At 36.6% G+C, this 21,282-nt stretch overlaps 1 protein-coding gene across 3 annotated transcripts; it reads right to left on the bottom strand.

Moving 5' to 3' along the window:
• Positions 1-17,593: 17,593 nt before the first annotated feature.
• LOC111885598 (uncharacterized) lies at positions 17,594-20,106 on the bottom strand. 3 transcript variants are annotated; one of them, XM_042898517.2, is made up of 11 exons: positions 19,905-20,106; positions 19,644-19,825; positions 19,424-19,500; positions 19,237-19,319; positions 19,089-19,149; positions 18,760-18,827; positions 18,568-18,649; positions 18,316-18,393; positions 18,142-18,240; positions 17,943-18,062; positions 17,594-17,832 (listed from the first exon to the last, which is right to left on the bottom strand). In XM_042898517.2, the coding sequence occupies exons 2-11, from the start codon at positions 19,735-19,737 to the stop codon at positions 17,644-17,646; spliced, it is 951 nt and encodes a 316-aa protein (XP_042754451.1). In that variant the 5' UTR covers positions 19,738-19,825; positions 19,905-20,106; the 3' UTR covers positions 17,594-17,643. The 3 variants fall into 3 exon arrangements, with proteins under 3 accessions (XP_042754451.1, XP_023737612.1, XP_052623239.1); XM_023881844.3 differs by having other exon boundaries at positions 19,644-19,739; positions 19,905-20,105; XM_052767279.1 differs by having other exon boundaries at positions 19,424-19,490; positions 19,644-19,739; positions 19,905-20,105.
• Between the last annotated feature and the right edge of the window lie 1,176 nt (positions 20,107-21,282).

Below are 21,282 nucleotides of genomic sequence, written 5' to 3'. Positions count from 1 at the left end.
CATCCAATTAATAATTGGATTCCAATCCATAACCATCAGTCTAATATTAGGGTAAAAGACCAGTTTATGCCTTACCTAGCTTGGTCTAAGACTAAGGCCCAAACCTACAATCCAAAAGGACAAAATCAAAATTAATCACCCAATGCCCAATCATTGGCCAATTTTCCAAATTAGGCCCAAATCCCTTGTGGGCCTTTTCCAAGCGAACTTAAAATAAGCATTAGCCCAAAAACCTGATTGCCTAACAAGTCCCTAAACATCTAAGCCCAAACATGGCCCAAACTGAAAGCCAAGATTCCAAGGCCCAACCTGGTGAGTATGCAAGGTGCACTCAGCTTATACGCGCAACGTACTCGCTTTAGGGCTTGTACGCTAAGCATACATGCTTGTACGCCCATCGTACTCCCATATTTGGCCAACTTCCATTTACAACTCTTAATAGATTAAGACTTCACTCCAAAACTTAGATATGACTTCCTTGAGGTGGTTTATCACGTAAAGTTGCCAACTTTACGTGCATGCATGGCTTAATGAGGATCTTAAGGCTCAAAAGAGCTTAATGGATGACTTAATACATGCACGAGTCCATAAACACCATAAATTTTGCAGCTTTAAGCTTAAGGAACTCTCCAAACATCCAGATCTATAAGATTTAGATTCTAAAACGACCTTAACCCATCAAGACCAACCAAAAAGGGACAAAGAAGCATATAACCATAAGATGAAAGAGATCTAAGTGTAACGACCCAAATTTCAAGGCCAAAAATTTCATTTTTGAATTAACGCATTTAATAAACATTTTACCAAAACCTTGTCAATAAAACATTCCATTTCAAAATCATAATATTGTATTTCAAACCATACATCATAAGTATTGAAAATCAGAGTATAGTCCCAAAAACTTCTTGCGGAAACATGTGTGTGTGTGATGCGCTGCTACACCGCCGACTCCTTCCCCTTCGACGAAGAGGTACCTAAAACCAAAACCAAAACTGTAAGCACAAAGCTTAGTGATTTCCCCCATAATACCACATACCATACAATATCGTCGGTATCTTTCAACTGGTAACCTTCATCGGTATCTTTCAACTGGTAACCATCATCGGTATCTTTCAACCGGTAATCAACATCGGTATCTTTCAACCGGTAAGTGGGGACTATTTCACCCCCTACCACTAGCATACAATCAACAAATATAAGCATACAGTTAGGCATATCCGGGTACTGACCTACCCATGGGTCCTAAGGACCACTGTCAGGGAAACTAAGCCCTACCATACACATAATATAAACCCAGATAAACCTCATAACCAACACATAACCAGACCAAGATAATTATCACAAAGACCATTATCTTCTAAATACCCCTTTTTGGTGGGCCGACATTGTGGCCTTAGACCCACCCCTACTAGAAGGTAACTCACCTCAATGTCGTGCAGTGTCTGAACTAGCTTCGGCGCACAAGTCGACTCCCTACGACTCCTCGATCCCTACACGACAACCTTCAAGTCAACACACATCACATACAACCCTAAACAGGGTCAGTCCAAGTTCAGTCAAATTCAACATTCAGTTGACCTGACTCGCCGAGTTGGCCTACCAACTCGTCGAGTCCATGCTTCTCTAATCCCACACAAAACCCCGACTCCACTCGTCGAGTCTAGCAAAAACTCGATGGGTTCTCCTTCAATCATAACATCGGGACCATCTTCATCCGGCTCGCCGAGTTCCTTCTTGAACTCGTCGAGTTCATCTACAACTTAAGAACTTGTCCAGTCTATGACTCGCCGAGTTGTATGAACAACTCATCGAGTCCATCTTCAAAGATTGGGAGATTGCTATGGACTCACCGAGTCTGCTCATACCACTCGTCGGGTCCCATGGCTTCCAGGTCCCTTTTCGCGTCTAAACCCACAAGGGACTTCCTTCCTAACACTTACCCATTCACAGAAAGGGTTTGGTGCACAATGGTCACCGACTCGTCGAGTGCCAAGAACAACTCGCCGAGTCCAACCTTGACCAATTCCATACAGTTGATTTAAATGAGGTCTAACACACCAAAACCATAGATCTGGCCTCCTAATGTCCATTTTATACGTAAAGTTCCAAACTTGATGCACATGCATGGGGTTTTTAGCTCAAAAATCCATATAAAGTGTCCTACAATGTGAATGGGTCTCTCATGGCCCTAAAGTTGGCACCTTTATGCCATGAGTGTTGGATTAGTGTCTAAGTCCATAACTATTTTGGTATGTACTTGACCCGATTATGAGCATGGTCCTTTTGGGTTGCCTTCACCATAGCAATATGTAGGATGATTTAAGGAGAAAAAGGTTTAAATATGATTTATTAATATATTATGAGAATAATATATTAAAGGAGAAATCATATTGTTTAATTAATATTAGTCAAGAATTAATTGATAATTAATTTTGTGGCTAAAAGAGATTAATTAAATTCAGGGGACTGGACTGCAATTATTGGATAATTGAGTTATTGGGCTAAGGAATGCTAAAGGATCAAGGGGTGAACGAAATTATGATGGAAGCCCATCATATTTTCGTCCATGGCCTTATCCAGAAGGTTCCATGGGCTGCTTAGAGTTTAAGCTGTCCATTAGGGTTTTGACTGAAACCCTAGCAGCCCACACAAGTATATAAAGGACCCCTTAGGCTCCAAAAACGTGGACAACTGATTCTCTAGGGTTTCTAGTCGTTTTTCGGCAGCCTCTCTTCTTCTCCTCTTCATCCAAGTTGTATATGGTGTTTGTGACTCCATTAGAGGTGCAGCACTTGAGGCACTAAGCTTTCTAAGGCCAATCCAAGCAAGGAATTGATTGTTATTGCTATATAACAATCAAAGGTAATTCTCCAAACCCTAATTCAGTTCATAATATGTTAGATCTAAGTTTATTAGTCTTGGATTCAAAGCATGTACAATAGAGAAACCTAGATCCAAGCATTAGGGTTTGTATGAGCACATAAGATTGTTCTTATGCATAAAACCCAACAGTGGTATCAGAGCCTTGATTGGTTTCAGTTGTATGTGATGCTTAACTGCTTTATTTGATGAAAATCGAGTTTTTTGGCCTCTTCCCGACCTGACTCGGCGAGTCAGTGGATGAACTCGGCGAGTCTGTCTGACTCGGCGAGTCCAGTCCCTGACTCGGCGAGTCCAGGGGTCAGACAGAGGGATTTTCGGGTTTTGGCTGCTGTTTTGACTTGGATTTGATGCCTAATTTGTTTTTTGAAGTTAAAATCCGATTTTTATCTTAATTATATGGTTATCCTTGCCAAAACAATAGATAATTTCAAATCTTTTAAATATTGGTTGTTTATGTGATAAATATGGATTATTTAAAGTTTTTTGGTAATTATCTGATGACTAAAATAAGATTAGGTCAAAAAAATAGATAATTATGAAATTAATTGTTTAATTTGAATTATTTGTTGTTTGATCCCTAATGTTTTGAAATGTTTCAAAACTTGCCCTCAAAGTTTTGGAATTTAAAATTTGACTAAAAGTTTAATTTTGAAATGTTAAATTCTAAAACCCTAGTAATTTGAAAAGTTCAAATCACACCCTTATGGTTTTATTAATTAATTAAAGTGTATAATTAAAAGTGATTTAATAAAACCATAAAGTCTTGGTTTACATTTAATTAAAAGTATAATTTTACTAAATTAAACCACCTAGTATTTTAAAAGTGTAAAATACACCTTATACTATATATAACATTAAAAGTCTAATATTATATATGTATGAGTAAACAGTCAGTCTTACCGTTAGTAGGCCTCATTCACGAAGCTGGTCTATAAGGGGTGTTTAAAGAAATTGCCTATAAAATGGCGATTGAATGGGTATCCACTCTTACCCACCGCACTCTTGACTAGTGGAGGGTCGTTAGCCAAACGGGTAGGATAGGACAAAAACCTTCCATTATAAGTATAATGAAGTACAAAGTAACTAAATGCTTTTTCAAATTCCCAAATCATAGTTACTTTAGGCAAAATGTGAAATTGTATGCTAACCCATGGAATTACACTTCGTACCCTTGTCAAACGTTAGTGGAGCATGTGTGGTTAACCGACACACTAATTTGGGGATGACATTGGTAGCGAAGGGTGACTCGATGTTTGTCATAGATCAATGGAGCGTGTGTGGCTAACCGGCACATTGATTAGGTGATTGTAGCATTGGGTGCACCACGTGATTCGTATGGTTATTCACACCTTGTTTGTGATCCTCGGCATCCCAGTCACAAATAGTAGGGCATAATCGAGATTAAACATGCCATTGAAATGTTCAATGAATCTCAAAAGATCTAGGAGTGTCAATTCATTTAAAACTTAATCTTCCTTTTCGTTTTTCATGGTGGAAATTGGTAAATCGTCATTTACCTACCTTCAAATATTCTGTAACTAGATTACGGCATCCCTCTTCTAGGTTGTAGAGTATTGTGTTGGATCCTAGCTTGATGTTTCATTTGGGTGTTGCATCAAGAGTTCTAATCAACTTAACTTGAATTTTCTCCCGTTTTGTAGATGTCTACATCTTACAATGGTCTTGCCAAATCCTTTGGAACAAGCTTTCCAAATGAAGATGACGTTCCGAGATACGATCAAGGAAATGAGAGTCATGCTTCACTTCCTCCACCTCCTCCAATTATTCTCCCTGACCCACAAGTTCAAAGTCTTGAAAAGTTCAAGCTCACTCAAACCCTTTTGGCAAGTAAACACGAAGATGGGAAACCTGTGTGTGCGCACGCCTTAAAGATGAAGTCACACATTGATAGGTTAAACATGTTGGGTGTCGAGATTTCAAGTGAGTTGGCTGTTGACTGGGTTCTTCAGTCACTTCCTGAATCATATAGTGAGTTCATTAGAAAGTACTATATGATGGACCACGACGTGACCCTAATTGATCTCACCTATTTGCTTATAGCTGCTGAATCAACAATGATTTGGCGTGCTGGTCAAGCAAATTTGTCTGATGAATCAAACTCCCAAACTTCAATGGACACTGGCAACATTGGAAGTGCAGAAAGAACTAAGTCTGTGATTTTCCGATGTGTTGTGCCAAAGGAGTCCATTTGCTTTTATTACCAAGAGAAGGGGCATTGGAGACGAAGCTGCCCTATTTACCTGAGAGATCTAAGAGATGGGAGAGTCAAGACGTATGGCTCCACTTAAGGTAAAATCCATTATCTAACTCTTTTAAGTTCCTATTCTAGATTCTTAATACATGATGTAATAAGATTACATTTTGATGTTTTGTAGGATCAAAGAAAAGCGAGGAAGCTTAAGGGAAGAAGTGAGCTGAATCTAATCGTGAAGAAATGGATTTTGATCGCATTACTTGAAGAATGGATTCTTGAGCTACTACTTGGAGTTAGAATAGATTGTTAAGAAATATGTAATAACATAGTTTTTCAATTGAATTGCATTGTAAGGACAAATTTTTCCGCAATAAAATGAATTTTGACTTTATCTTATTTATTTATCCTTGCAATGGCATGTATGAAAGAATTTATGTTTGATGTTTCTATTATTAGCAACAATGGATTTGATTCTTAATTATGTTATTTGTGGAAATGTCAAAAGTTTACCAAATAGGGAGAGTTTCTCATCGCCCAAGTTTCAATTGGACAGAAACTTGGAATCATGCAATGTGTATTGTATGATGAATGAAAAACTTTCACATTTGGGAAACTTAGACTAATTCTTTGGCAAAGTGTCTATTGAAGGACAAGGAGATCAAGTACACAAGGTTGTGCATTGATCAAGTCCACCACAAGAGTGACAAAGATATTCGTCATGATTTACTAAAGTTTAGTAAATATGATTATACTTATAAGATTGAGTGTAATTCTGAGTTGATTGAAAAGGTTTTAGTGAATAGCAGAAGGAATAAGAAGAATCAAGAAGGCAGAAAGATAAAAGTTTCTCCATTCTAAGAAGAAGGGAGAGTACCTTTTATTATGTTTTATGATAAGTCTTAATGATTAAGAACCTTGTATCAATTGATCCTCTAAGTGAGTCTTAGTGCAATTGCATGTCTAAGAAGAGGAATCGAGAATTGTAGAAATGGTTAAATCAAGAAGTCAATCATACTTCGTTCCAATATCAAGTCTTAGAGTCAAGATTGTGACATTGAGTGAAAAGTCATAAGTAGGTTTATAACACTCATCAAATGTGGAACTTGGAAAAGTTTTCTTATTTGCACATTTGAAATTGGTAAGTTGTGCTTTCTTGGATAAGATAGAGACCAACTAGGACCAATTATGTGAAGTGTTTTGCCTTGATAAGAACTACACTAACTTTTGAATATTTGCTTTGTCAAGAAATGTTTCTTGACAAGAGAATCTTATATATCAAGGAGTCAGTGGGAGTCTTAATGGTCTTGAAGGGTTTCAAGAACAAATCAAGAATAAACCATATAGATCATCACTAGCACACGACTTGAGGTTTACAACCTGTCGTGCTGACATTATTTTGTTTCTATGCCATTCCAATTGAGTTAATTGTGTATGTGAGTTCTATGAGTTCTCATTTGAATGCATACTAGAGCCTTAGTCGATGGAAAGTACATTGATATGTAAGGACAAATTACTAAAGACATGGTGGGCACTCGTGTTACCATAAGGAAAGAAATCAAGATTAAGAAAGTTCAGTCCATATGAGGTTGAATTTGTCACAAACTTTGGTTTTGGCAAATTCACATGGATAGGAACTCATACACCGTAAAATCAAAGTGTCATAAGATTCCCTCCTTCATGAAAATGACTGTGAGGAAATGCTTTCACTAAGAGGGATCTTAAGAAGATAGCAATTGTGAAAATTGTATTCTCAAATTCGATTATGGTTACGACATCCCTTTCCATAGTTCGAATTGTGAGATTTGGCAATTAGTTTGAACATTTGGAACTTAGTAACATAAGTTCTAAATTGTTTAAGCACACATATGAGCTATCTAAGGCAAAGGTGTATAAGTTTAAGAAGCTTAGATAAAGGCTTGTCGAAGCATCTGGTATTAGAAATATGAATTTCAGAAATTCAATAGGCATTGTTTTCTGAAAGTTCATTTGTTTTCTGAATACATGTCAAAGCTAGTGGGAGCATAAATGTTATGCTTATATGATAATAATCATCATGATAGTGGGAGCATAAGTGTTATGATTGTATGATTATTATGGTGAGTATTGCAAGTTAGCAATATTAATTATAGAAAAACAAAGATTCAATTTGCAAAGTTGCATGGGTTGAAAAGTTGTTTTGCTATAATTAAGGGAGAGAATATTATACTTCATTTCAAAATCTAAAGCTTAGATTGAGAAATTTTAACATTTTCAGTCAAAGGATACATTGTGTGTTCTTAAAATTCGATTATGATTACGGCATCCCTCTTCATAGTTCGAATTGTGAGAACATGACACATAAAATATTATGGCAAAAGATTGGTAAAGTATCATATCTTTATGTAAGACATTATGCATCGTGTCCCATACGCTTCGGGTATAGGATCGATTGCAAATGCTATAATATTTACCATTCTAAAATTTTTCAAATGTCTAGCACATTAAGAGGGAAAAAGGACTAGAATGGATTTTGACTAAAATTATTAAACAACTATCAAAGGACGATCCAAAGTTCGCTGAAGATTGGTCGCTTGTGAGTAGTTGGAAGTATGGTATTGGATGGATCATATCGACATTATTATGAATAGATAAGATTCTATTAAGAATGAGTTGTCATATGGAAAATGTGGAAATGTTTCCATATTGGGAGTTGGATATTGAGATTCTGTGTCTAGATTAGAAAACTTTATGCAAGAAGGATGTTCAAAGGAATGTACTTTGAATGTGAGACTTCACGTCTATGGAATTGTCTTGTAACAATTTCTAAGAAAGTACTTTGTAATTTTATTAGCCAAGTCTTGGTGATTTTTGTGCTATGACTTTATGAAAGGATCGTTGCATAAGATGTTAGAATCTAGCATATTCTAATAGTAGCAAAGAACCTTGTGTTCTTACACTAATGATAAGGATTGGGAATTGTGAAATGAGCATCATTGAAAAGGTTTTTCAATTGATCTATTTCACAAAGTAAGGACCATAGGAAACATAGTGTGCATGCTTTATGCATGGGACAGCTGTTGTTGTAATTTAAGTAATAAGTTGATTTTCTGAAACAGTAAACGATAATAATGAGTAATCAATATGGTGGTTAAATAGAAGTGTTTTATTTACTCTCACAAGTTTGAGGCCATATAGGATTAAGTATTATTGTTATGTTTCAATTTGCATGTTTTGACTTCCATAATAACTAGGTTATTCAAACATCCACAGTTGGTCATACGTTGGGAGTAGGTATGAATAAAGACTGTCATGAATCTGTCTGTAGACTGTCTGAAGTGTTTAGACATAACACAAGTTTGTTGCAGAGTTCATGAGTGCTTTGATAAGATTAGAGTATTGGATTAAACCCACGCTCACTTGGATCACTTCATGGTTTTATCACGAGTGATTAGTGAGACGATAATATTGTATATTCTTGAAACCGAGACGTGTGAGTTGTTATTTGTTGGTCGGTTGCACATTGATAATAAGTAAACGCACTAGTAACTTGGTGTTATAAAACTTATTGTTGTGTGTGATTCGATCAGTAAATTCAAGCGAGCATTTGAGTCGAAGTTTATCCATTCCTTTTACTCAAAGTGGGATAAAAGCGATATATGTGGGCCTCTCGATGATTTAGTGATGAGACCTAAGCACTTGGCCAAGCCGGGACTAAGTTGATGTGTTCAATTGTAGTCTGTTATCAGTCGTCATAAATCGGAAGTCGGGAAACAGTATAGAGAGAATGATTGAAATTCATGTCTTTTGTCTATACGATATCTTGAGAATGGAGGAATATATAATCCCTTATCTAGAGGACACGCTATCTGATAAGATCAGAGTTGACAGCGGCTTTTGAAAGCTACGATTGCTGATCAGGTTTTGAAGTCATACGGAAAATAGTTATTAGACTTATCCAAGTGGGAGACTGTTGGATTAGTGTCTAAGTCCATAACTATTTTGGTATGTACTTGACCCGATTATGAGCATGATCCTTTTGGGTTGCCTTCACCATAGCAATATGTAGGATGATTTAAGGAGAAAAAGGTTTAAATATGATTTATTAATATATTATGAGAATAATATATTAAAGGAGAAATCATATTGTTTAATTAATATTAGTCAAGAATTAATTGATAATTAATTTTGTGGCTAAAAGAGATTAATTAAATTCAGGGGACTGGACTGCAATTATTGGATAATTGAGTTATTGGGCTAAGGAATGCTAAAGGATCAAGGGGTGAACGAAATTATGATGGAAGCCCATCATATTTTCGTCCATGGCCTTATCCAGAAGGTTCCATGGGCTGCTTAGAGTTTAAGCTGTCCATTAGGGTTTTGACTGAAACCCTAGCAGCCCACACAAGTATATAAAGGACCCCTTAGGCTCCAAAAACGTGGACAACTGATTCTCTAGGGTTTCTAGTCGTTTTTCGGCAGCCTCTCTTCTTCTCCTCTTCATCCAAGTTGTATATGGTGTTTGTGACTCCATTAGAGGTGCAGCACTTGAGGCACTAAGCTTTCTAAGGCCAATCCAAGCAAGGAATTGATTGTTATTGCTATATAACAATCAAAGGTAATTCTCCAAACCCTAATTCAGTTCATAATATGTTAGATCTAAGTTTATTAGTCTTGGATTCAAAGCATGTACAATAGAGAAACCTAGATCCAAGCATTAGGGTTTGTATGAGCACATAAGATTGTTCTTATGCATAAAACCCAACAATGAGACCCCTCTTAAGGCCCAGATCTGAAGTCAAAACTCACTCAACACTTCCAAATCCGAAATATGACTTAGAAATCCATAGAGATCCCAAGTTAAAGATGAATAACCACATAGATGAGTCAAGACAAGGGCATTTTACCTTGAAGCTGCTGAAAATGAAGTAAGATCTCCGGATCTACAAGCCCTAACTCGATTTCCAAGCTCCTTTCTTCCTTCCAAGCTTTACAATCCACACAAGAACACCAAAAATGGCCTTAACTTACACACAGATGGCTAGGGTTCGATATGAAGCTTTCAAGAGAGTGTTAGGGACAAGGGAGGCTGAGTTAAGTTGTTTATATAGGGTGCAAATCCTCATATTTAGGGTTTCACTTATCCAGCACCTACTCGCCGAGTTAGTCTCCCTACTCGTCGAGTCGGTCACTTAAAATGTCCACAACCACGTCCCTACTCGACGAGTTGATCCTCCAACTCGTCGAGTCCCAGAGAAAAATACATATATATTGAAGAAAACATACCAGGTGTTACACTAAGCATACAAATATCAAGGTTGAGACTTTATACCTCAAAAGTCACCAAAAGATGGAGCTAAATCTGGATCTCTAAGCTTCCCTCTAATGAATGAGTCTTCCAACTTCTTCTTCTATCACTTCAAGGAGCATAAATCACCAAAAATCAAGACCAAGGCTCAAGAACACTCAAAGAAACTATTAGAGTTCGAGATTAGGGTTTTAGGGAAATGGAGGATGATAAAGAGGATAGCCCTAGGGACTTAAGGAGTTTATATAGGTTGCAGCACCCTAAAATTAGGGTTTCATTAAACCCTCGTATGCCCAACGTAACCCTCGTACGCCCAGAGTACGAGGATCGACTATGCGATCAAACCTCCTCCTTAGTACGCTAAGCGTATTGTAACACCGGGAAATCTGAGGAGCAACTTTGGGTATAAATCACCTTTTGGGTATTGGACACGGCGTGTTGGAGCCACCAACACGACGTGTCCAGATAAGAAAAGACGCGCGTCTCATTAAGAGCAACACGATGTGTTCCCTCCTGGAACATGGCGTGTTGGTCGCTGGAAATGAAACCCTAATTTTCCAGGTTTTGCTCCATATTTAAAGGAATGAGGAGGCTAGGGTTTGTTCACCCTCAACCCCCATCAACCCTCAAGCCTAGAAAGAAACCCTAATCATCTTTCCCTCTCATTTGTGAGCTAGTGTGGTGTTTTTGGAGCCAAAAAAGGAAGAATTTGGAAGAAGAAAGCAAAGTCCATCAAACAAGTCCCTCATCTTTCAACTTGGAATTCTTATGGACCTTTGTAAGTATCCAAGATCCAATTTTTATCATTCCATGTTGCTAGATCTTGAGTTTTTCCCCTTTAGCTTCATGTTCTTGAGTGTTGGAATGGTTAGATCTCATAAAGTTTGCAACTTTATGAATCTCTAGGTCAAAGAGACCTTGTAGAGTGTTGGATCTGGCTTATAGTTGAGTTTTGATGTCATGCATAGAGATTAGTTCATAATCCTAATTATTGACCTAATATGGGTTCAAGACATGCATTTGACATACATGTCTATAAAGCACCAACCTTTGGGATGGTTTTAGTGCTAGAACCTCTTCTGGAAAGTATTGTGCATCAACTTTAAGAATTAAGTGCTTATTGGGTAAGTCCTTGCATCTTCAAGACTTATAGATGGGTTTTGGACCCTTTGGAGTAGTCCCAGAGGATAAAGTTGGAAACTTTATCCTTCTTAGTATCATTTGTCCAGATTTGAGCTTTGGAGCTATTGGAATCGAATGAAGCAACTTAATGGATTAAGCTTCTGGAACTCTGGCAAACACGGCATGTTGGCTGGGGTTTTCCGACTGTTTGGATGCGGGAGGAACACGACGTGTTTGCAAATCAACATGGCGTGTTGGAGTCAATATGGACTATTGACTTTGACTTTTAACTTTGACCAAGTTGACCTAAAGGGTATTTTGGTATTTTGGGATTTTGATTTGGTCACTTGGATGGATAGGTATTGGTTGGAGTTGAGATTCGGAGTCGGGACCTTATCAGCTATGGATCAGATCGAGAGGTGAGTGTTCCTCACAGTACTTATAGGTTGAAGGCACCAAGGTTGACCATTTGGATTTGATATCCGGATATGTATGCTATTGTTCTGTAGTGATATGTTAGATCTATATCCTGGTATGTAGGATGATTCTATGCTTAGTGATCTGTAAGATCTGCCTGGTTGTCTGGTTATATGTTTAGTTGTGTATATGTCATTGTGGTGTAGGTGGGTTGAGACTGTACTGCTTCGTGCTGTCAGTCAACAAACCCGATAATGTTTATATCGATATGTTGCTATTGTTTACTAGGCTTATATGTGTTTTGGATTTATATATGTGTGTCGAAACGGTGTATGTATGGTTGTGTTTGCTTGGTACTAAAGGCCAACAGACCCAGGGCGTCTCAGATAGACTGAAGGCCAGTGGGGCGTACCAGTCAGGCCGAAGGCCCGGAGAACGTTCCAGATAGGTTGAAGGCCCGATGAGGCGTATTAGTCATCTTGAAGGTTCTGTGAGCGTACCAGATAGACTGTAGGCCGGTGGGGCATTCCAGTCAAACTAAAGGTTCTATGAGCGTACCAGATAGACTGCAGGCCGGTGGGGCGTTCTAGTAAGACTGAAGGCTCTGTGGGTGTACCAGATAGACCGTAGGATGGTAGGGCGTTCTAGTTATGCTGAAGGCACTGATGCATGCAGTTTGTTGGTATTTGCTATCTGTTCGTGTCGTGGTATTTTGGGGGAAACTCACAAAGCTTCATGCTTACAATTTTGGTTTATGGTTTCAGGTACTTTAGTGGACTGTGGTAAGGTGAAGACCTGACCGTACACATCCTCGTGTTCTTGGGACTTATGACTTCTGGGAACTCTGATAATGAAAGTGTTTTGAAAACTATGTTGTAAAGGATTCCAGTTTCAAATAATGTTTTGGAAACAACGGTTTTTGTAAATACCTCTTTAGTAAATAGGTTGTTTTGAAAAGTTAAAATTTGTTGAAATATTTGGGACGTTACACGTACCATGTGGTATGCCCCACGTACTAGCTTCTCAGCTAGTACGCTAAGTGTACCCTATGGTACGCCCCACGTACCAAACCCAAGGACCAAATTGCAATATTTTAATTTAAAATGGTTAAAAGGAAACATACCCAATTCAAGTGTTACACAAGGGATAAAAACATAAACCTTCATACTTAAGAGTTAATTTTGGAAATGCCTCAATGTCGTGATGTTACATAAGTTGAGATGGCTAGCACATGCTTTTAGTTGCTAATACTCCAAATGATTAAAGAGTGCAAATAAAGAATTCGTTTTTTTCTTTAACTAGTAATCCTATCTGTTGTTGGTTGTATCTTAAAATCTTTATGCATATTTAGAAAATACAAGTGTCAAAAAGTCGACAAATATATAATACTTATGTTTAACAAATCATAAATGGTGATGATCAAAATGCTAGAAACTTGTTGATTGTACTTCTTCAAAATGAACTCTCTATAACCTTTTAACTTTAGAAATAGCAACATACTTTAACTAGTGATATAAATAAAGATAAAAAATAAAAAATAGTAAAGTAGCACACTTTTTATAATGTAGAGCATCCCTATCCAGACGAGCAAGGGTACCCGCCAAAATAAGGATTTGTAAGTTTCAGCCAAAGATACAATAAATAAAATTGTCAAACATTATGTATATTTTCAATTTTATACCCATGTGCGACCAAAAACCATGTACACAATTTCTACTCCCTTGTTGCACAATCACAGTCTTTTTAGAACTGCTCGGATGTTCTCAAGTTTCTCAGTCTGAGATCATGTATATCGTTAAAGAAAGATTTATTGGTCTTGTTCATGTGAAGAGACATTTGCATTGTCTTTAAAATATGCTATTGACTCTTTATTTTCTGAATATAGATTGAGTTTGACAAAGATCAGGGTTCAAGGTTATGATGTAGCAAACAATATGATTAGGAACTTTAATGGTTTAAAATCTTTAATCATGAGAGAAAATACATTTGCATTTTATGTTCACTGCTTTGCTCACCAACTTCAACTGGTCATTGTGATGGTTGCAAAAATAAAAAAAAACATCACCATGTTGGAGTCTTTTTTGATATGGTAGTTGTTCTAATGAATGTTGTGTGTGCTTGTAAATGAACAAATATGATGTGAGAAAGTCAAAAAGATAAATTAGAAGAAGCCATCGGTCGTGGTGAAATTGAAACTTGAAGTGGATTAAACCAAGAACTTTCTCTTACTAGAGCCGAAGATACATGTTGGAATTCTCATTACAAAACTCTATCACACATCTTCTATTTGATCTCGAAGTCCTCATATAGCACTTCTTCCAATCTTGGATGGGGGATCACTTGTAGGAATGACATAATGCTAATCCATGTTCCACACGGCCAAGGAAGCATCGGTTTTTAATCTCATTATGACTTGGTCGTTCAGAAGAGATTATTTCTCAATCAGAATAGTGGAATGGAAGGCACTACAAGAAAGATATACTCTTTTTCAAATCGCCCCGCGAAGACAGACGTTCAGAAAGGTTCTCGAGATTCTCAATCGCTCTTTTTTTAGTGGGGAGGAATAGTACGGGAAGGGAGTGAGACCAAGCCGACTGTATAAAGGGTTAAGTCCAATCATTCTCCTCAATTTAAATCGGGCATAACCGTGGGGGATAGGACATAACTCCCGTTGTTTAAGGGTAAAAGGTTCATGAATAAGGTAGTTAAGAAAAAAGTGGGGTTGGGAAGGGAAGAGCGAAAGGCTTAGAGCTTTTTTTCAAGCAGCCTACTCTGTGTTTAGGTTAACTATTGATTCAACAATAGCGACAAGAGCTTTTTCTTTCCTTTCATTTGGTTGGCTTGTTTTCATCTATAATTGAGGTGCTTGAATATATTGAAGATGTGTGCCTTAATAGTTTTAGTCAATGCCAAGCAAGTGGTCTTCGAATATATCTTCGATCATTTGATTTTGTGTTCCTGTTGCAATTGATGTTGAAAATTTTGGGGATCACATAATTAGTATCGCAAGCTCTACAAAGAAAGGATCAAGATATCGTGAATGCTATAAGTCTGGTGAAATCAACAAGTGCAACGTTAAAAAAGATGAGAAATGATGGGTTTAATGCACTTATATTGGATATCACCTCTTTTTGTGAGAATAATAACATTCAAACGCCAAACACGGAGGAATTTTATGTTAATCCAAGAGCCCGAAGACAATATACCAATATCTCCAATCGCCGTTATTACGAGTTTTTTTTCTTGTGTGTGTGTGTGTGTATTTCAACATGGTTTTAGATATGCAAATTCAAGAGTTCGGTGATCGTTTTAATGAAGTAAGTTATGAATTGCTTATTTGTATGACGAGTTTGAATCCACATGATTCATTTTGTGACTTTGACCCATCAAAGTTACGAAAGTTGATCGATTTCTATCCACATGATTTCAGCTATAAAGATAGGTTGGATATTCTACATGAACTTTCAGTTTGCCCGACTCATATACAACAGGATGGAAGATTTGCTACTTAGAATAGTATATCCAACCTTATGAAAGTGATGGTGGAAACCAAGATGATTCTTTCCTTTCCTTTTATTTATTGGTTAGTGAAGTTGTCATTGGTCTTGTCGGTTGCAACCGCAACAGTGGAGAGGTGTTTTTCCGTGAGGAAGCTTGTAAAGTCGGATTTGCAGATGAATTTTTAAATGATTGTGTAATTGCGCGGTTGAACGAGAAGGATTTTCCAAGGTTACAAATGAAAGTATCATCAAACATTTCTTAGCTATGTGTCCTCGTAGATTTCAATTGTAAAATGACATTTAGTTAAACGTTTGAATGTTATTCTGAATTTTTGGTTTTTTTTACACCGGTCAACGGTCAACTATGCACCTCACTTGACTTCCGAGTTGGATCCGCCACTGCTCGTAAATTGATTGTAGGAGATGAATCATATTGTTTAACAATTTTAATATGTAATCAATGAGTTTTGCTAATCGAGTATGTAGAATATTAAACGACAAATAATCATCTCATGAATAACCATATTGTGAATAAGAAAATTGATTATGGAAGAGATTGGAAATATGCACTTTGATAATTTCATTATAATTTAACTTAAAGATATTGTTTTGAATTTTTAAATATATTAATTATCATTTTTTTGGAACGACAAACTAATCTACTCCTAAATTACCACATATGTCTCCAACGAGATTTGAACTCATGACCTCTCAATTCAGAGAGTCACTCCTTACCGTTATATATATATATATATATATATATATATATATATATATATATATATATATATATATATATATATATATATATATATATGTGTGTGTGTGTGTGTGTGTGTGTGTGTGTGTGTGTGTGTGTGTGTGTGTGCGCGCGCGCGCGCGAATTTATAGTTTTATAAGCATATATATGAAATTTTCCAAAAAAAGAAACCAAAGTACTTTCCCTTAAAAGTTGTATAAGTGAATGGAATCTTCATGAATTTTCTTGTATTTTTTAACATAAATTAGAAGAGTCTCAAGAAAATTTGAAAGCCCGTTTTAAAGTAAAAGAGGCTACAAAATTTTCTTGTATTTTTATTTATGTTTATGCACTTGTGGCTCTTCTTTAGCAATGATTGGACAAAACAGCAGAGCAAGTACAAGCATAAACAATGTTTCCCATAAATAAGTACTACATATTTGATGCATTTCTCCTGCATTTGTTAATTCTTTGATTGAACAAATGTAGCCCCCAAGGATGTGACACTAAGAAATGTGTCCTAAAGCAGGATGTCATAATAAACAAATATATATAAAAAAAAAAGTTACCTAACATGTGATTTGGTACATAAATGTGAGAATTTTAATCAAAATATCTATTTATAATTTATGGGGCCTTATTATGGAAGGAAATATGTGTTAGTGATTAGGGTTTAGACCCAAGCCCTTTAGGGTTTAGATTAGATCTCTTATGTATCCTTATTTATATGAGGTTTAACCTTACTATTTATCAATGAAGCATTTTATTATATAACATGGTATCCGAGCTCTAGGTTAGAATCCTACTGCTGACCACAACCCGCTACCTCCGCCCTCCACCTCGACGACATTCTCTCATAGTGTCGTCGGATGTGCCTTCATTATGCTTCATATTCCCTTCGTTTGTTTTTGTTTTCCTCCTAAATAATAAAACAGCCGCAGACACCAAACTAGAGCTCTTACATCGGTTTCTTCTACTGCCTCGTTTGCTTATGTCTCCTCGTCGGATGGCTCCTGCCTCTAAGCTTTTTGCCTTCTCCTTAACTCGCCTCTTCTTAAGATCTATTTTCTGATTCAGTCGGAATAGGCTTCGTCCGCCGTAGCTCGGGCCCTCTTTCTATCTCGCTGCTTTTCTTTGGACTCCTCTACCGTCGACTTGATGATCATCGCTGCCGCCACTCCTCTCTTCTTATACAAAGGAACCGCCGTTGACTCCCGCTTCTTCTTTTTCTTTCTCCAACGAGCAGTTGTTGTTAGCCGTCATCGTTAGCTATGCCACTATCGCTGTTGTTGTCTTAATTTATGTTATGTTTTATGTTTTTGTTTTTCCAGTTTAATCGTCTCCCTCCCGATCAAACTGCGGGGGGTGTTAATGATTAGGGTTTAGATTAGGTCTCTTATGTATCCCTATTTATATGAGGTTTAACCTCACTATTTATCAATGAAACATTTTATTATATAACCATATGGTTGAATTTACACGCTTATTTTTCGGTTGATAAAAGTCCAAAATATGGATTTGTTATAGCAGACTGCAATTCATTTCCAGCAAATTTCAACACCGTCATGTCAACTTCACCTCTCGGAAGAAGCAAATACTCACCACCTTCAACTCTTTCGAACCCACAAACCTCAAGAAACTTAACCCCTTCTTCAAATATCCCAACTCTTTCCTGTTTTTTCAATCACCAATAGCAATGTAGTAATTTCAGTTCTATACACACATAATAGCAACATACTTTTACTTCTATATATACACACACACACACACACTAGCAATTACCTTAAAAGCTGGATTACTCAATCGGATCTTCCTAAATTTATCCTCATCGGGATTTCTTGCAACATTTCTGACATAAACTAAAAGAGTCTCAAAAGCTCTCTTCATTCTCATATCATTTTCCTGTTTTTGCAACAAATTTAATAAAAAGCTTATTCAATTATAACAAAATATCTGTAACACTAGTAAAACTAAAACGTACCTTATTGTTTCGCCTGAGCGACCTTAAACAGTCTCTCATGAGATCCACCTTTGTTGTTGAATTAACACCGATTCTAGTAGAAGTAACAACAGGCGATATCTGATTTTCAATAATAAAAAAAATTCATCATCTTGTTCACAATATTAGACATCAAAACACGATACATAAGCTAACCTTATTTTCTTGCACCACAGGTATGGTGGTTTTAAGAGATGCATGAGCATGACTTTGAATTCCCCCTCTTCTTTCCACCTAAGGCAAAAAAGAACACTGACTATAAATTTACCAATCTTAGAACTGTACTTTCAACCTTTTTTCTTATGAGGTTAGAATACTTGTAAAAATCTGTTGCTTTTTATTTATTTGTATAATATTGATACTATAACAAACAAATCAATGAAAATACGTTGCTATTTCAGGAGCAACCTTGTCCTGGTGTAGTTTCTGACGAATTCTTTCACGATCTCTATTTTCTTCCTCTTTCTCTGCTTTCCTCAAGGCTATAGAACTGAGTACGATGAAGTAATTAAAGAAGCTTATATAAATACATTAAGAGAAACCAAATTTTTTTATATATATAGAAAAAAAAAAACAATTTGGGGTTTCTAGAAAAGAGACCGTTTTCTTTCGTTTTCTTCTGCAATTCTCTTTGCCTCTTGAAGTTCTTTTCCTGCCGGAATTCTTTCCTATAAATGTAAAAGAAAGTGATAAAAATGTTCCTTTATATGAGTTTACAGAAACAAAACAACTCAAACAAATGAGGAACAAAATGTGTTAATAATAGAGTTAAATGCAACAAATAGTAATTTCAAAGTACAATTCCTTATGAGAATAAAAAATTGGAAGTACAATGATGTAAGGATGCTATGATATACAAATAAATGAAAGTATGTTGTTATTTCTTGCATTTATCCCTTAATGACATGGTAAGGGAATGTCTACAATACCTTCTCTCTACTTGGTTCAAGTTTCATATTTTCCTCCTTTTTCCTTTTGCGTGCTTTATCTCTGAATTGTGCATAAACAGAGGTATTCAAGACAGAAAACAAGCAATCATGGGAGAATAACATTTACCAAAAAAAGACATGAAAAAACCTTAGTTTTTGTGCTTTTAGCTTTACTTCTTCTGATACAGAAGAAGAAGAGTCAGAACCCTCAATTTCGATTCTTAATGGAACCTGGTGGATCAGAACACAATTAATACAGTAATAATATAAAGATATGAAATCTTTTTCAATAATGTAACAATTATAAAAAAAAAAAAAAAACTAATGAATCGCACCGAGGGCATTTGATCAATTTCAGGGTCATCCTCATGATCAACAATCCAACTAATAGCATCCAGTAAACTAGAGTTACCTTCACAAAAGAAACTTTATGCTCATGTTAACAATAAAATGCAATAAACATCTTTTTGGGTGTTTTGTTCTATTGTCCGAGTCCAATACATGGCAATACTTTATAAAAAGATCCTGCAACAAAAAAGTAGCCAATGAACAAACCGGAATAATGAAGTGCTCTCATTGCTCGAGCCAATGGGAAACCCATTTCTTCAAGTTCACCAAGTAATTTCATGTTTACTTCAGGAAAATCCATGTCTAATGTACAATACCACACACTACGTGTTAGAGGCAATCATACATAATCAAGGATATGAAATCCCTTATAAGTTTCAGGCCGGATTCTATATAGTAAACCCTAAAAGTTAGTCAGTGAATCTCAATCAAAGATTAACTTAACGCGTACTGTAATTAAGAACTTACTTTTTTTCTCTCGATAATACGCAGACAATCAAAGATAAAACGCTGTTGATGATCGATCATTGATTTGGGGAAAACCCGAATGATGAATAAAAGTGCCGAAGAGATGACCGACATCGGAAGATTACATTGATGCTGATTCGTTACTTCACCCGACAAACCTTCTGGTTTCTTCCCCTCCATCTCTCTCTGCTGCACAAGCATATACTACAAACTGATTCGTTTTCATATTTATACGTATCCCCAATTGGCCAATTTGCCAATTTGACCTTTTTAGTGGGTGACCCGACCCGGACCCACAAATGTTTTCTTATCCATTTCTTTTAGTTATATATATATATATATATATATATATATATATATATATATATATATATATATATATATATATATATATATATATATATATATATATATATATATATATATATATTAAAGATGACCATCTTTATGAATAGTGAACATTTTGATTTTTTGGCAAAACTGGTCCATAAATTTTCATATTTTTAGTGATTCAAATTTTTTTCACTAAAGTTTGTGGTATTGGCAATTTGGTCCCTTAAATTATTAACAGTGGTGTAAAGATAAGGATGGAACTGAAATGTGTCGTTCCCACGTCTCCCCCACTGGTTCTGCCTTATCTTCCCCCCCCCCCCCCCCCCCCCACCCCACTCGCTTTCTCATCCAGCCATATTCGGATTTCACCGCTTTTCGAAAGCTCTCCATCTCCCTCTAAACTCATCACATCAGGTTGCTTTTGTTTTTCTTCTCCAATCTACAGACGGAACGATGCAGATGAGGCAACTGATTCCAACAGACCTACCAAGATTTCAAACAAAGAAACTTAGGGTTTCTTGCTTTCTTCCCCTCTCCAATCTACAGACGGGACGACTCAGATGACCATCCAGCGGGTTCCGATTGGCCATTCAAGTACTTGAACTTCCGCCACAGCCTCTGTAGGTCACTTTGTTTTCGCTTGCCGGTTATAAGGTAATATATGTGCTTTTGAAGTGGTTTTGGCTTCTTTTTCCTCGATTTTGCGTCTTTCGGTTTTATTTCATGCCATAATTCTTACTTTGTATGTCGATATGTCGATTTTGTGTCTCCTTGCAAATTCGGTTACCATACTGATCGATTTTGCTTTACACACCTCCAATTGTCTTCGTCTGCATCACAAGTCGGGATCGTGTTTCTTAACTTTTTATTTCATGCCTTAATTCTGCCTTCTTCTGTGTGTTGTGAATATGTGTATTGTTAGTAGGTAATGTTTACAAGCACATATCCTATTTGCTATGTACGATAATCATGTCTATCTCATCACTATCGGCATCGGTCAATATCGATTAGTCGAAGACCAAATCCAAATGCTAACTTCACCATT

The sequence above is a fragment of the Lactuca sativa genome, chromosome 9 (genome assembly GCF_002870075.4).
Source record: "Lactuca sativa cultivar Salinas chromosome 9, Lsat_Salinas_v11, whole genome shotgun sequence".
Classification (NCBI taxonomy): domain Eukaryota; kingdom Viridiplantae; phylum Streptophyta; class Magnoliopsida; order Asterales; family Asteraceae; genus Lactuca; species Lactuca sativa.
The sequence above is the reverse complement of the archived record's forward strand: the minus strand, read 5'-3'. Positions and strand labels throughout refer to the sequence as shown.

Coding starts and splice junctions, on each gene's coding strand:
- LOC111885598 (XM_042898517.2), bottom strand. CDS start 19,737: ATGGATTTTCCTGAAGTAAACATGAAATTACTTGGTGAACTTGAAGAA. Junction 19,150..19,236: donor CTAAAAGCACAAAAACTAAG/GTTTTTTCATGT, acceptor TGCACAATTCAG/AGATAAAGCACGCAAAAGGA. Junction 18,241..18,315: donor CTGTGGTGCAAGAAAATAAG/GTTAGCTTATGT, acceptor ATTGAAAATCAG/ATATCGCCTGTTGTTACTTC.